The sequence below is a fragment of the Schistocerca americana genome, chromosome 4, assembly GCF_021461395.2.
Source record: "Schistocerca americana isolate TAMUIC-IGC-003095 chromosome 4, iqSchAmer2.1, whole genome shotgun sequence".
Classification (NCBI taxonomy): Eukaryota; Metazoa; Arthropoda; class Insecta; order Orthoptera; family Acrididae; genus Schistocerca; species Schistocerca americana.
Window position 1 is genome coordinate 114,561,114 of NC_060122.1, and position 17,958 is coordinate 114,579,071.

Genomic DNA, 17,958 nt, shown 5'->3' on the forward strand with positions numbered 1-17,958 from the left:
TCTGCAGGCTACTTGAATTTGTGTGCACAGTGACCTGACTGGATACTTAAATGTTCACTGTATCGAATTGTCTCTTAACAATTATTTCTCCACATAACCTGCCCTGAAACATGCTTACAAGCTTTTCAGACTGATTCTGGCCACCCTTTATTTCTTCCCCCCAAATCTTTCTATCGTGTAGAGGAAAAATAATACATTAACCGTACATCAGTTTTCTCTCTTTTTTTTCATGCAAGAACATATTTGCTCCATGTAATTTTTATTTTGAAAACAAAAGTTACTTACTCATATTACAGTTAACCCCACAGACAGCCAAAAATGAATCAGTAAATATGATGATAAAGGCACTGTTATGTACACCTAATGCAATCAAGCTATGTCTTATAATCTATCACAGTTAATGTGGTTTATATGAGAAATAGTAACTATTATAGTACTGTAAATCTACATTTCTTGTAAAAAATTCTTCTTTTCTTCCAGAGGAGAATATATCAGTTCTGAAAGCTCAAGACACTATGAATATGGCATTGCTTTCCCTATATGTGAGTGTAACTTACAAACTTTAAAATATACATAAACAATGGAAAATACAAACTAGAATAATAATATGAACTGGACAGACCGTTATTCATTACATCTAGGAGGTATTGAGTTTCCAGTTTCTACACAAGTTGCTTCATGCTTCACCATACACACACACACACACACACACACACACACACACACACACACACACACACACACGTGTGAAAGTCTCTGTGTGTGTGGGGGTGGGGGACATGAGTGCATGCATGCACATTCGTTTGTTTGTTTGAGCAAGTTTCTTTTCATCTGCTGAAGGAACTTCTCCAAAACCATGCCAATATTTTTGATAATATTTTAAACATGTCCATCTGCCAGTCAACACATTCTGTGTGTGGTGACTAGTAATCTGTCCAATTCATATTGTTAAATTTCAGTATAAGCATTAGAACACACATGTTATGGGAATGTAAAATTTTACCTAGGCCTCCTGCCCAGCATTTAGCTGCTTCAAAGTCTGGAGAATGAAGCTCAAACTCTTGAGTCTGTGGATCATATGTAGCTGTCAGCCTCATCCCCTTTGCATTTGTTCCGTGTGCGATTTCAGTAAGAGCAAAACAGCCTCTAATCTTGAAACATAAACAGAACAACAAGCAGCATTGATTGTAACATCTACATAATCTGCAAAGCCATTTAAAAGTGCTTAGCCGAGTGTAAACATCTGGTCATTATGAAACAGACACTAATAGAAATGTATTAAGTATTTAAACAATTACATAATAAACATTATATTTGTTTTTCAATAGTTTTTCCTTTATGCCATTATCATTTTCTCAAGTAACTTCCACTTAGAGAGGTATGCTACTAAACCATTATATCTAAAAGAATACGTGAATAAATTTTCCTTATTAAGAATATATTTTCTAATAAAAATAAAGAGAAATAAACAATAGCATCTTAACAGCAAGCGAAACAGTTAGCCAGTCTGCACTGTCACTTAAGTGTCAATTTCCTTAACAAACAACAATAACCTCTCCAGACAAAATATCATCCTCCCATTTAAAAAGCAAACGGCCTCTCTAAAATGCCATATCTGGTGTATAGCCACTGCCATGTGCAGTCATGTGGTCCTCCACTACTGACACAAGTCAGCAGTACAGAACTGGCACAGTAAGATGGGCTGATATGGGGGCTTTAAAAAATGTCAGAAATAAGCACACCACGAATGAAGTTGCCTGGTTTGTTAGTGTATCAATTCAAACTGTCTGTCACATTTATGAGGAACGGTGTACTAGTCATAGCTATCTGACGTGGCCTAAGACTGGAATTGTCAAGAGATTGTAATTGACACAGGCTTCCTAAATGACAACAGAGTTCAAGCACAACAGGAACACTGCCAGTGAGTGCAGCTCCTTCTGGGTCAGTTGCTGAGCAAACAGTGTGAAAAGAATTGCGTGCAATGGAGATTAGGAGTTGGGTGGCTCATGAAAGGCCAATGCGTACAGTAGCGCATGAAGCTGCATGACACAGAAGCTGACAGGAGGAATGTAGTGTGGTCTGACTAATCACTATCTTGCAATGGAAAATCCAGGATGGAATGTAACAATACCAGAGAAAGAAAGTTGCTACTGACCACATAGCGGAGATGCTGAGACCACACAGTGTGGTCTCAGCTCTCTGAAACTGCAGATGTGTGTGCAAGTTGCGTTTTTTGTGTGTGTGTGTGTGTGTGTGTGTGTGTGTGTGTGTGTGTGTGTGTGTGTGTGTGTGTGTGTCTACTGCTGACAAAGGCCATAATGGCCGAAAGCTTTAATTGTGTGAATCTTTTTATTGTGCCTATTGCGACTCAGCAGCTCCGCTATATGGTGAGTAGCAACTTTCCTTCTCTGGTATGGTTACACAACCACTATCTTGTTTCTTTCCATATAATGTAACTCATTGAGTGTACCACTGAATCAAAATGGTGTTTCATCCACACTGTTTGGAGGGTGTAGTTGAGATCGGAGTGGTTCCGTGATATTTTGGTAGTGTTTTCCGTATCAAGACTATGAACTTAATACTATGCAAAATATGCTACAGACTCTACTGATTGTTAGAAGTCCACCTCATTAGTTGTTCCTAAATGTAGTTGTTCTAAATAGAAAAATTTTGCCACAACTAGATCTTATAGTACTTGCTTAACTCCACATGTGGCAAAGCCCTTATCCACCAGACTTTGCTCTGAAAGCGTCTTCAGTTTCTTACCAATGACTGCACTGGTCATCCATTCTAAGTTGATGTCCAGTGTAGTTGCATCATCCCACATGTTGTCTTGTCACCTAATCCTGGGCATTAATCTTTCAACTACTGTCCTAGGGAATACTGCAGTAGGCAGGCTATTCTCCAACAATTTGCTTTGTGACCAACTATGACAACCTTCTCTTCTTTAGCACTTCAGGAGTATTACGTTGTTTATCTTAATCCTGTAGTGCTTCATTCTTTCTCATTCTCTCACTATTTTTCTTTAAAATATCGATAGTTTTTATTTTTCTTTCTATATATTAATGCTCCACATAAGTGTCATATCACTGGTAAGACAGATGACTGATAAAGGGAAATTCTGAAGTTAGCACTAAGTGATCTTTTCCTTAAGACATGACTGTAAAGGATTATGTCATCTGCTACTAGGCAGCCATCTATTTTTGTATACATTCTGTTGACTTTACTACATGGATTTTTCTAACGTATGACTTTGGCTGTGTAACTCAGCGTTGCCCAGGTATCTACTTAGAGCTGTGGTTGCAGTTTTGTACACACAGAATTTATTTTTTACTTTTAAACCTTTTCTGTATATAACATCTGAAGTAGTGTGGTTGGTGACGTGAATGGAAAGCTTGTTTTTTTTTTCACCAACACATAAGATAGCCATGTAAAGCTGCCCATGCAAGAAGCAACTGATACTAAGATGCACACCTGCAGCACGCAGCATTTGGCCTCGTGCTTCACTCACCTGCTTACTTTCCTTCAAAATTTCTGCTTCTATGATGTTAAGGTGGAGGGAAGTAATACTAGGCCTCTGTGAGTGAAGGATTCTGAGGAACAAGATAATGCTTGATGCTCTCAATCAGAGTTACATAGCAAAAAGATTCTTTTTTTTTTTTCTTTTTCTTGTGGCAAAGAATGCACTTTGTGATCCAGAATGCACGGGATCAGATCCTGGCCAGACCACAACTTTTTCACTATGAGTTTTAACTGAGCATTCACTTCTCACAGACATGGGAGCAGCCACAAGACACACAATTTGGATTCCACATTAAACTGCAGGTCTCCATTTTCTAATTACGTAACTGGAGAAGGTTAGGAACACTTAAGTAGCTGCAGCGGTGCCCAGTTAAAAGACTTGCAAGAGGCCTACCAGGTACACCAGACAGAAGTCTCTTTTGCTCAAGTTTGTTAGCTTGTTTGCTCTGGTGAAAACCTGGCTTAAACTATACAAACATTTTTTTAATAACTTATTATTGACAGTTCTATTGTTGCACATGTAATTATGATAAAAGTGGCTAGCAGAGGAAATAAAATCATGGCAGTGTTTGATGACACAGACAACTTCCGTCAATGAGTACTTGTAATTTGTTGAAATGAAATGTGTCTTGCAGTACTACATTTTATAACAATTCCTGTAGGGCATTCCTTGTAATAATGTTTGAATGTTGTACATTTGACTATCAGTGAAACAGTTCTTTGTTTATTCCCTGTAGTCATCACAAAAATGCAAAGTGTCTATTGAATGACAAAATCAAACATTTTTCTTGCACCAGGAACACCAGACAAAGGTAAAACTGATGCAGTCAGGCACTTCGCAGAGAGAAACTATCAACAAATGGTAACATCAAAAGTCCTTTAAAAATTATGATCGAACTGTGTGATGTTTCCTGTTTACAAATATACCGCCAACCTCAGCTGTGTGTGTGCGCACCTAATTGCACATGCGCAGTTGCTACATTGCCAGCAGGGTGTACATTTCTACCGCTGCCTGGCATGCTACAAATTTGGCAATTTTCAGCTTTTTTTTTTTTTTTTAAATACCTGCAGTACCTCTTAGCAGCTAAAATTTTGACAGTGCATTTCTTTTGTTGTCTTCTTCCTGTGTAAAAAAATGCAGGCTAAGTTTCAACATGTCTTATTGAACCATTCCCTTGTAAGTTGTTTTAGGAGTTTCAAAAGGTGCTTTTCCAACTGAAATTCTAATCAATAAAGACCCCCTATGAATTTTAAAGTTTCCACCCTATTCATTATTTCCTCACCATGTTTTACACATATCATTGGTGTAATACCTCTAGGTATGCAAAACTGCAAAGGTTGGGTCTTTCTAAAGTTGAGGATGAGACCACCCATGGAAAACCAGCACTTTTAAGAACTTTGTTCACCATATCTTCTGTTTCTGTACATATACTTGGACTGATTACAGGGCTAGTGTCATTCGCAAAAATAACTAATTCTGCTTGTTGTGTACCAGACGGAAGATTATTTACATATATGAGGAAGGACTGAACCTTGGGGAACCCACAAGTGATTTCTCTCAAATTAGAATTATGTCCCTAGATTATATTGTGTGAATTACCAAGTACAACTTAACTTAGAAAATACCTGGCCACAGAAAATACCATCAGTGCTATTTTATTATTTAATGCTTGTAAAACTGGTGAGTGAACATGTAAATGGTATTTTCAGTAAAATAACCCTTCTGAAATCCAAACTGTGATTTGCTAAGCTTACTGTTGTTGCTAAGGTGAGATACTGTTCTAGAATACATCACCATCTCAAACATTTTGGAGAATGATGTCAGCAGTGAAACAGGTCAGTAGTTGTTGACACTTTTCTTACTACCTTCCTTAGAGAGGGTTTTAGCAATGGTATTCTCTCTGGAACAATGTCTTGAGTTAGTGACATATTACATATTTCAGATACGACTGGGCTTATTACATGGCAACAAATTTTTAATACTCTATTGGAAAGACCATCAAAACAATATGAGCTTTTATTTTTTTAGGGAGAATGTATAATTTTCTAAATTTCAGAAGGAGAAGTTGGTGACACAGTTATATAATTGAATTTTATGAAAGCTACATCTTCAACATACTGCTGTGATTTTGCTGTTGAACTGTTTGTCCCTATGTCTTCTACTATATTAAGAAACGATTATTAAATGCATTTGCTACCTGTGAATCATCATTTATAGCCATTACATTTAGTTCAATAGTGATGTTGCCTTGTTCTGTGGCTGGTTGTACTGTCTCTCTCCTCACTACATTTCGTATAGCGTTATGTCTGTTGTCAGAAGTACTGATTTCAAACATTATGTGCTGTTCTTTGATTTTTTAAGCGATACTGTAAAGTTTTCAATACACAAAGCAAAATCAGTAAATCTATATATCCCAGCAAAATAAATTCAACGTTAGTTTGAAGGCGTAAAATGAAGTCTGTGGTGCTGTCACTGATGTAAAATCCAAAAATACATTTGTCGCTGAATTAAAAAACCTAAAAGTGCCTTTTACTGGTTCTTTGGTGTGCTACAATACTAACAGTTCCATCTATTGGTTCTTTGGTGTACTATGCCATGATGATTAAACATCTGAACTACTATGCTTAGCAGATGACAGTAGATAAAATTTTAAATTACAGTATTTTTTCCATGTTCTCTTTTTGATAAATTAAGCTATATTTTATCCAAAGCAATGCTCAATTTACCTGTGAAAACACCAAGAAAATTCATCTAGTAGTTTTGGAGGTTAGCATGTTCTTCTAACAGACCAACAGACAGACATGACGATTTTACAGTTTTATCATTAGGACAGGTGTTCTGTCTTCTCTTCATTGACATTTAATCCAGTTTTCTCAGTCATTTTGTAAAATTTTGCAAACTTTCTCATTACTTTTGTTTTGGAACTATCTATTAATGCTAAGTCATCCACATTGATAAGTCCACCAGAGTTCAAACCCTGCAGTTGGATCCCCTGTTTGTTAGTGTTTAGTAAATTCTCTATTGATATTCTTGAAGCCAAGGTCAAGTAACAGTGGTGAAACAGTGTCCCTTTGTGTAAGTCCAGCAAGTACCGTTCAGTTTTCAGTTTCTCCTACTGCTGTACCTATATAACAAAGATTTGTCTCCATGTTTTAACTAATCTGATTAATTTTGGAGGTCTTTCATATTCCCTCATGATGCTTAGGACTTTCTGATAGTTACGCTACCATAGGCCTTTTTGATATCTTGAAGAAGTTTAAGGACGTCTACATTGAATACCCACACCTTCTCAGTAATATGTTTCACATCATAACTTTTGTTGTGAATGTGGTCCAGAAGTAACTAATTAGCTAACTTTGAGTGAATAAACAATTTTTGGGAATACTGATAGAGACATGCATCACTGAAAAAGTGTAGTGGGATATTTATGGGTGAGTCAAAGACAGCAGTGCATCCTGAGTCTGATACAATGTGGACATGTTGATGTGTCTCCCACCACTTCAATTCCATTATTGGGATGTTCACAGTCACGTAGTAGGGAAATACTTACATAGTGGTGACCCTGCATCAACTGTGAAATGCATTGTGCAAGTTTTCATACGAATGGTTTTATTACACGTAATTATGCAGCCATCTTTTGTTGTGAGTACAGCTCTGTAAGCCCCATGGGATGTCACATCTGGGATTAATGTGAGTGAAGTGTACCAACTGTGCAAGCATCATGAGGATCTTGAGATAAAACACAAGTCTACCATGGCTATAAGTGCAAAGTTACCAACCAACACAACTTGTACTGTGCTGAGACAATGGCAGCTAAAAGCCAATTTGTTGCTGGACTTTGAACAGGAATCTATCACAAATTCAAAATGGTGGGCAAAAAATCAGCAGATGGGACTTATTTCAAACTGTGATATGCATCGTGATTCAACCAAGATGCCTGTGTCACATAATGTGACCATAAATGTGCCTGCTTTGCATGTGCCTACATGACTGGTCTGTATACTATGACAACTCATGAGCCACGTTTTCTACTGTGCCTCGTTCTCAGCAAGGTCTCTTGTCACCAATACTGGCTTGACTAACTGTAACAGAGCCACATCACAGCCATTACCTACCACACAAACTCAGCCTCCAGCCTAAATTGCCACCATTTCAAGCAGAACAACCTACTTTACAGCTACGGAGTGTATATTTACTTCATTAGGCCTTTCAGATGATGGCACCTGACTCGTCAGCCTGATTTGTCACATGGAACAACATGCTGACCTAATCGGTGTCTTCACATTAGCACTGCCCACCCACAAGTATGATGCAGCCAAATCTGAACTGTTATGACAATTCTCACAGACTCCCAAACAACAGTTAAAACAAGTCATCTGTGATGAAAAATTCACTGACAGAATGTCATCTCAGCTCTGATGATCACTCCAAGCTACACTAGATGTTAACCTCATACTGGATGTTGCACTTCCAATGCTCTGGATTGTTAAACACTGCCACAACTACAGCTGGCATGGGCCACAATAGGCACACAGACTCACATCACACCAACAAGTCACCAACAGCCACTATGAGTGACTCGCAGAAATGCTCTCCCAATCACACACGTGGCATGGAGCAAATGCACACCTTCACCTCAATTCAAGAAAGCACTTTTTGGAGGATACGGGATCCAACATCAGGTCAGTAATGCTGAAAAGCACATCAACATTCAACACAATATCAGTGCTACAACTTCACATCATCGACAATTCAAAGATCAGGGTGCACAAATCTACCACATACCTTACAACTGGTGCCTCATCACCAACTCAAATGGACCTTTCTACATCACATACTTCACAGAATCGATAATGGGAATCGACTTCCTGTGTCACTTGCATCCACCTCCATGCATACAACACCATGCCCACCTGGGCGGCAGTACAAAACTGCTCAGGTAATGTGTGACGACAGCAGAAAAACTGCTTTTGGAACTATAGGGTTATGACAACTACTGTGCATCTTCCGATGCACTCCATGCCAAGAATGTGTCTCTCCTACAATGCATTAAGCACACATCTGCTGCACTCCTGCTAATGCACAAGCATCTGAAGGTCATCTCACACACCTGCCACTCCAACAAGTGCGAGCACAGCATTGTCCTTGTGGGCCTATCATACTCTCTGCCTATGTACCCACCATGACTATGGTCAATGACCCAGAATGTGCAGTGCAACACAATGGTGAAGTGTCTCTGACCTAAGCTCCACCACCCTCTCTATTCACTCTCAAATGAAGGCACAGGCAACGTGCATCACATCCCAACAACCACCCACACTGCCAGTATGTCACAAGGTGTGCTGACTGGTCCTGGATAAATTACATGCTGCTAAGGCGGTGACTAATGAACTGTTACAATCAGGCATAGTTCACCTATCCAACAGTCTGTGGGCATCACCGATTAAATTTGTACTGAAAAAAGATGGAACTTTGTGATGACTATAGAGTTATCAACACCCACACAGTGCATGACAGCTCCCAGTACCGAATACACAACATTCCATGCACTTTGTAGCAGGCGCAACTGTATTCAGTGTGACTTACTGTAAAAAAGGCATTCCAGTCTGAAATGGTGGAGTTGGCGGTCATGTATGGGTGAGGAGTGCCTTTGTGTGTGTGTGTGTGTGTGTGTGTGTGTGTGTGTGTGTGTGTGTTTTACTGATGAAGGCTATGGCCAAAAGCTGTATGTGAGTTTCTTTTAAATGAACTTGTCTGCAACTTGACGTGTCTTCTTTAAAGTATATAATAATCTGTCTTTTCCTACATCGTTGATATTCCTACTTGGAGTTGCCATTGTTTGACTGTAAAAAATCTCATTTACAAATCCCCATCCAAAAAGACAATATTGCAGAGACCACCTTTGTCACACCGCTCCATCTCTCTGAATATCTTTTCGTGCCATATGGTTTGAAAAATGCAGCCCAAACATGGCATTACTGATGGGATAGTTTTTTGACTCGATTTGTACCACACCTATTTGGATGACATTCGCACTTTTCCAGACAGGCCTGAACACAACAATAGACACCTCAAAAAATTTCTCACTGCCCTCAAAGAAGGGGGCCCAGTAATCAATGAGGACAAATTTCAGTTATGGAAAGTAGCTCGGTACAAGCTTTTGTTAAAGTTTCGAGAACATACCTTCACTGAAGAGTCAAGCAGTATATTGCTCCCTCCTACGTATATCTCGCGAAGAGACCATGAGGATAAAATCAGAGAGATTAGAGCCCACACAGAAGCATACCGACAATCCTTCTTTCCACAAACAATACAAGACTGGAATAGAAGGGAGAACCAATAGAGGTACTCAGGGTACCCTCCGCCACACACCGTCAGGTGGCTTGTGGAGTATGGATGTAGATGTATATGTAGAAGTTATCTTCCTCAGTTACATAGTTAGCATTGCAGGGATCAGATCAATCCTGGACTGAGCCGACACAATTAGACAGCTTCCCTTCCCCCAGAATTATCACAAGCTCTGTTGATTCTTAGGAATTTTGAACTTTTACTGGAATCACCTGCTGCAAGCAGCAGCTTTTCAAGCACTCCTCACTGATGCCCTGGTAGGATCTAACAAGCAAGGGGAAAGAAAGAGTGAGTGGACTGCTATCATGAGGGGTGCATTCAAAGCCACTGAAGATTGTCTTGCACATGCAATCACGTTGGCCCACTCCATTCTAGATGTGCAGCTCACAGTTACCATTTGTGCAAGTGACACCATGATTGGCACTGTACTGCATCAGTTAGTGGCCAGGGAGGCAAAGCCCCTTTGATTCTTCTTGCACAAACTTAATCCTCTCAATCCAAATATTTGGCCTTCAACTGAGAACTTCTCGCTGTTTACAAGGCGGTGAGATGGTTCTCTGAAGATATTGAAGTTCAAAATGTAATAGTGTTTAGGTCATTTTGAAATTCCAAAAGCTCACTTCCACCATGTACACATCAATCTCATTGCCCTCTCCCGGAGTCAGAGGGATTCAAACATCTGCTGTCAATGACAGACAGAGGATCCAGCATGTGGAGGCAATATCTCTCAAGGACATCATGGCAGTGCCTTTTTAGAAATATGGATAGCATGCTTCAGCATGCCAGACACTGATGCCGCCAGTTGAAGTCAGCACTGTTCAGCACACTCCATAACCTCTATGGAATCAAACACAGCTGCACTAAGCCTACCACACACAGAATAACAGGTTAGTCAAGCAGCAGTATGGGACCCTCACAGCTGGTCTTATGTGCCACAGCAGGTTGTGGACTGAAACCTTACCAAAGATACTACCCGACATAGGAACTGCCATCGATCAGGACCTGCAAGCATTCCTCACTGAGATACTACATGGCAAATCACTGGTGCTTCCCATTAATATTGTTCTCCCATAGAAGACCCTGAGCAACTGGGTATCCCTGCACTGGCTTAGCAGGTGAAGGACTACATTAGACATACCAACATGCTACATCTAACGTACAGCATTTTCTCGTCCCATGAAAATGGTGGCTGTGACTGGCATTAGTATAAAATAAATAATAAATTTTTATAGCTGATGGCAAACACACAATTCTTCAAATTCAGTGTTGATGCAGCCGACATCACTACCGCTTCCGAGTACGCCGGAACCGGCCCCAGTCGCGACGCCGCCTTCTCCGGGACCCATCTCGCTGGAGCACACCCCCAGGTCCACCACACCTATGGATGCTTCTCCGGAGTTTTCACCCATCATCTCGTCCAGGAGGCACGTTCCACGCACGAGCTTCCGTCCTGGACATTTTCAACCATACTCTCGTGTCTCTCCACGGGATCTTCCTGGGGCCTCACAAGAGACCATGGATGTCTCCGCACTGTCAATGTCTCCAAGGAAGTGAGTGTTTTTTTTTTCAAGGGGGGAAAAGTGTTGTGACAGTGCCACGACATTTAACAGTGCCGCCACGACAGTACGCGCAAACAGCGACAGAGGTGCTCCGCAACTCGGCTAAGCGCGGGAGCGCCACCTAGCTATGATCGGCGCCGGCCGCATGTAACAGCACGGCAGTCGAATAAGAGATACTGAGTTGTTATCATGTAACCAGCTATTGTTTCTAAGTGAGTGTTTGAATATCCACGCAATTATTAGTGATTAAAGGTTATAACAGTTTACAAATAAACTGGTAGATTGGGCATTTGACCATTGGTAATTGCAAAACAAAGTAAACTTGATGATTCTTCTCTTTCTGAATCTTCTGATGACTTCATAAATACAAGCATCTCAGCATCAAGGATTCACAGCATAGGTTTTTCAATTGAGGTATAAGCAAGGGCTAATAAGTAATCCTGAGCCATACTGTTCCTTGAATACATTTTAATGCACTTAAAACCAGAAAAGCTCCTTTCAACTGAAGCTTGTTGCATGAATGGTAGAAATTAGATAAAGTACTTTGAAAACTTCTGAAGCAATTGGATCCATTTCATTCTCAATCATTCTATTGAAATGGTCTCCCAAATTGACAGAGTGAAATGTTACTTTAAGCTGGGAGAAAATACAGTCTCCAGTTCTACATACAACTGTGACTGACTAAAGGACACACCATATGATTGTAACAATGAATTCACAGAGTCTACATGGAAATGGTGACCATAACTGGTTAACTGAGTGGTGTCGCCTAATTTGGTGAAGAGCATTTTATCACAATGTGAAAATCTTGTTTCCAGTTGTGTTACAATACTGTGCAGCACACCTGTTTGTATTTTTACATCAATGGATTGCTAATGTATTCATCCATCATTTCAGCTCTATTTATCTTACCTTGAAGTTGCCAATTAGTGTAGAGTGCAGAGTGAACATTTCATTCTGGAATTAGTGTAGAGTTTTGCAGAATTTTAAAAGTTGATCAACTTATCTTCATTTCTTAAGTTTTTCATGTAAGTTATGTATTCTAAACACTGTTGTTGCAAAACCAGGCATCATTGTTCTTCCCCCCTTGAAGAATGCTGAAAAGCAATCAAGTCTTCAAAAGTATGCTTTCAAAAACAGAGAGAAAAAAAGAAACAATGTCAAAGTCCAGTTGCATATATTGGAAATCACAGGCTTCTCTTGTAGCATTTGCACTTGAGCCTGAATTGTCAATCGTTTCACTTAAAACCTCAGTTAGCCCCAGACAGTTTTCATGAATTGCAGATATTATTCTGATGTTACAGTTATATTTCATTTGACTGCTGGAAAGAATGCATTTACCAGCAATACTGCCAAGAATTGCTGTGCATTTGAAGGGCCAGGGAAGCATGAATTCCTTGAAGTGTGAACAAAAAAATCCTTAAGGGTTTTATACAAAAACAACCCTGCTGTAAATCAAAATTTAAATGATATGTAAAACAGTGAGTAAAAAGAGATTTTTTTGAGGAGGGAGAAGGGCGGGGAGGGGGGGGGGGCGGGGGGGATTTCATGGATCTCAGTTTGCAGGCCATTTGATTCTGCTGCCGGTATGGAAGCATGATCATAAGTTAGTTTCGTTGGGTTGGGGTATAAAGGGACCAAACTGCAGGGTCAGCAGTCCCGTTTTCCTCATACAAACAAGGCCCGAGTTAAAACAATTCCCAAAAGGAGTCAGGGAAAGGAAAAGAGCAAAAAGCTAATGGGTAACCAAATAGAAAGAAAAAATGAAAGAAGCTAATCAAAAGGGGAAAATACACACTAAAAGGAAGACTAGAAGAAGTAAACAAAAGAAAAATTCAGAGTGGTGTTAAAATCCATGGAGAAGAAATAAAAACTTTGAGGTTTTCCGATGACATTGTAATTCTGTCAGAGACAGCAACGGACTTGGAAGAGCAGTTGAATGGAATGGACAGTGTCTTGAAAGGAGGATATAAGATGAACATCAACAAAAGCAAAATGAGGATAATGGAATGTAGTCGAATTAAGTCGGGTGATGCTGAGCGAATTAGGTTAGGAAATGAGACACTTAAAGTAGTAAAGGAGTTTTGCTATTTGGGGAGCAAAATAACTGATGATGGACAAAGCAGATTGGCAATGGCAAGCAATGCGTTTCTGAAGAAGAGAAATTTGTTAACATCGAGTATGGATTTAAGTGTCAGGAAGTCATTTCTGAAAGTATTTGTATGGAGTGTAGCCATGTATGGAAGTGAAACATGGATGATAAATATTTTGGACAAGATGAGAATAGAAGATTTTGAAATGTGGTGCTACAGAAGAATGCTGAAGATTAGATGGGTAGATCACATAACTAATGTGGAGGTTGTTGTTGTTGTTGTGGTCTTCAGTCCTGAGACTGGTTTGATGCAGCTCTCCATGCTACTCTATCCTGTGCAAGCTTTTTCATCTCCCAGTACCTACTGCAACCTACATCCTTCTGAATCTGCTTAGTGTATTCATCTCTTGGTCTCCCTCTACGATTTTTACCCTCCACGCTGCCCTCCAATACTAAATTGGTGATCCCTTGATGCCTCAGAACATGTCCTACCAACCGATCCCTTCTTCTGGTCAAGTTGTGCCACAAACATCTCTTCTCCCCGATCCTATTCAATACTTCCTCATTAGTTATGTGATCTACCCATCTAATCTTCAGCATTCTTCTGTAGCACCACATTTCAAAAGCTTCTATTCTCTTCTTGTCCAAACTATTTATCGTCCATGTTTCACTTCCATACATGGCTACACTCCATACGAATACTTTCAGAAATGACTTCCTGACACTTAAATCAATACTGGATGTTAACAAATTTCTCTTCTTCAGAAACGCTTTCCTTGCCATTGCCAGCCTACATTTTATATCCTCTCTACTTCGACCATCATCAGTTATTTTGCTCCCCAAATAGCAAAACTCCTTTACTACTTTAAGTGCCTCATTTCCTAATCTAATTCCCTCAGCATCACCCGACTTAATTAGACTACATTCCATTACCCTTGTTTTGCTTTTGTTGATGTTCATCTTATATCCTCCTTTCAAGACACTGTCCATTCCATTCAACTGCTCTTCCAAGTCCTTTGCTGTCTCTGACAGAATTACAATGTCATCGGCGAACCTCAAAGTTTTTATTTCTTCTCCATGAATTTTAATACCTACTCCGAATTTTTCTTTTGTTTCCTTTACTGCTTGCTCAATATACAGATTGAACAACATCGGGGAGAGGCTACAACCCTGTCTTACTCCCTTCCCAACCACTGCTTCCCTTTCATGTCCCTCGACTCTTATAACTGCCATCTGGTTTCTGTACAAATTGTAAATAGCCTTTCGCTCCCTGTATTTTACCCCTGCCACCTTCAGAATTTGAAAGAGAGTATTCCAGTCAACACTGTCAAAAGCTTTCTCTAAGTCTACAAATGCTAGAAATGTAGGTTTGCCTTTCCTTAATCTTTCTTCTAAGATTAGTCGTAAGGTCAGTATTGCCTCACGTGTTCCAGTGTTTCTACGGAATCCAAACTGATCTTCCCCGAGGTTGGCTTCTACTAGTTTTTCCATTCGTCTGTAAAGAATTCGTGTTAGTATTTTGCAGCTGTGACTTATTAAGCTGATAGTTCGGTAATTTTCACATCTGTCAACACCTGCTTTCTTTGGGATTGGAATTATTATATTCTTCTTGAAGTCTGAGGGTATTTCGCCTGTTTCATACATCTTGCTCACCAGATGGTAGAGTTTTGTCAGGACTGGCTCTCCCACGGCTGTCAGTAGTTCCAATGGAATATTGTCTACTCCGGGGGCCTTGTTTCGACTCAGGTCTTTCAGTGCTCTGTCAAACTCTTCACGCAGTATCATATCTCCCATTGCATCTTCATCTACATCCTCTTCCATTTCCATAATATTGTCCTCAAGTACATCGCCCTTGTATAGACCCTCTATATACTCCTTCCACCTTTCTGCTTTCCCTTCTTTGCTTAGAACTGGGCTTCCATCTGAGCTCTTGATATTCATACAAGTTGTTCTCTTATCTCCAAAGGTCTCTTTAATTTTCCTGTAGGCGGTATCTATCTTACCCCTAGTGAGATAGGCCTCTACATCCTTACATTTGTCCTCTAGCCATCCCTGCTTAGCCATTTTGCACTTCCTGTCGATCTCATTTTTGAGACGTTTGTATTCCTTTTTGCCTGTTTCACTTACTGCATTTTTATATTTTCTCCTTTCATCAATTAAATTCAATATTTCTTCTGTTACCCAAGGGTTTCTACTAGCCCTCGTCTTTTTACCTACTTGATCCTCTGCTGCCTTCACTACTTCATCCCTCAAAGCTACCCATTCTCCTTCTACTGTATTTATTTCCCCCATTCCTGTCAATTGCTCCCTTATGCTCTCCCTGAATCTCTGTACAACCTCTGGTTCTTTTAGTTTATCCAGGTCCCATCTCCTTAAATTCCCACCTTTTTGCAGTTTCTTCAGTTTTAATCTACAGGTCATAACCAATAGATTGTGGTCAGAGTCCACATCTGCCCCTGGAAATGTCTTACAATTTAAAACCTGGTTCCTAAATCTCTGTCTTACCATTATATAATCTATCTGATACCTTTTAGTATCTCCAGGGTTCTTCCACGTATACAACCTTCTTTCATGATTCTTAAACCAAGTGTTAGCTATGATGAGGTTATGCTCTGTGCAAAATTCGACCAGGCGTCTTCCTCTTTCATTTCTGTCCCCCAATCCATTATCACCTACTATGTTTCCTTCTCTCCCTTTTCCTACACTCGAATTCCAGTCACCCATGACTATTAAATTTTCGTCTCCCTTCACAATCTGAATAATTTCTTTTATTTCATCATACATTTCTTCAATTTCTTCGTCATCTGCGGAGCTAGTTGGCATATAAACTTGTACTACTGTAGTAGGCGTGGGCTTCGTATCTATCTTGGCCACAATAATGCGTTCACTATGCTGTTTGTAGTAGCTTACCCGCATTCCTATTTTCCTATTCATTATTAAACCTACTCCTGCATTACCCCTATTTGATTTTGTGTTTATAACCCTGTAGTCACCTGACCAGAAGTCTTGTTCCTCCTGCCACCGAACTTCACTAATTCCCACTATATCTAATTTCAACCTATCCATTTCCCTTTTTAAATTTTCTAACCTACCTGCCCGATTAAGGGATCTGACATTCCACGCTCCGATCCGTAGAACGCCAGTTTTCTTTCTCCTGATAACGACATCCTCTTGAGTAGTCCCCGCCCGGAGATCCGAATGGGGGACTATTTTACCTCCGGAATATTTTACCCAAGAGGACGCCATCATCATGTAATCATACAGTAAAGCTGCATGCCCTCGGGAAAAATTACGGCTGTAGTTTCCCCTTGCTTTCAGCCGTTCGCAGTACCAGCACAGCAAGGCCGTTTTGGTTATTGTTACAAGGCCAGATCAGTCAATCATCCAGACTGTTGCCCTTGCAACTACTGAAAAGGCTGCTGCCCCTCTTCAGGAACCACACGTTTGTGGAGGTATTGAATAGAATTGGGGAGAAGAGGAGTTTCTGCCACAACTTGACTAGAAGAAGGGATCGGTTGGTAGTACATGCTCTGAGGCATCAAGGGATCACCAATTAAGTATTGTAGGGCAGCATGGAGGGTAAAAATCATAGAGGGAGACCAAGAGATGAACACACTAAACAGATTCAGAAGGATGTGGGTTGCAGTAGGTACTGGGTGATGAAGAAGCTTGCAGAGGATAGAGTAGCATGGAGAGCTGTATCAAACCAGTCTCAGGACTGAAGACCACCACCACAACAACAACAACAACAACAACAGTGGAAGGTATTGAAATAATATAGCAGGTGGCTGAGGTTGGCTGATCACAAGAATAAAAAGGATGAGCCAGCCACTCTGCAACATGCTAAGATCTCCAGCCTTAAAGAGAAGGTGAGATGAACACACACACAGGGACAAGAAGGACACCAAGGCAAATAAAGAGCAAAGAAAGAGGAAGGGTTAAAATGGAGGGAGGGTGGAGGCCTAGGAGAGAAAGCCAGACTCCCGCCCTTAGATTGGGTGATGAAAACCCTCCTTATGAACAAAAAAAAAAAAAAAAAAAAAAAAAAAAAAAACACCAGCCACTGAGGCACTGTCACCCAACACCAGAGGTAGGTTGCTGGGAAGGTTGAAAGTCTGCCACAGAGTGGCTAAAATAGGGCAGTCCAAGATGTGGACCATAGTCACACTGAGGTGGGTCCTTGCGACGGAGAAGGTGACCATGTGTTAGTCAAGTATGGCCGATGTGGAACCGGCAAAGGAGTGTCTTGCACGCATGACTGCCACAAATTCATTGTCTCCTTGATAACACATAGTTTATTTGGTGTACTGAGGGTGCACCATTCAGTATCCCAGATCACAGAAACTTTGTGGCAGAAGACTGATCAAAGATCAGTCTCCAGAGGTCAATCTCCAGATTGGTTTACTGGTAGCCTTTTTGGCCAAGCAGTCAGAAAG

At 40.3% G+C, this 17,958-nt stretch overlaps 1 protein-coding gene across 4 annotated transcripts in view; it reads right to left on the reverse strand.

Moving 5' to 3' along the window:
• Positions 1-17,958, reverse strand: part of LOC124612946 (peroxisomal acyl-coenzyme A oxidase 3-like) — a 317,564-nt gene that overhangs the window by 162,773 nt on the left and 136,833 nt on the right. For all 4 annotated transcript variants that reach the window (XM_047141456.1, XM_047141459.1, XM_047141455.1 and 1 more), the window contains one exon: positions 1,004-1,151. In XM_047141456.1, coding sequence (XP_046997412.1) covers positions 1,004-1,151 — 148 coding nt within the window. The remainder of the gene's footprint in view (positions 1-1,003; positions 1,152-17,958) is intronic.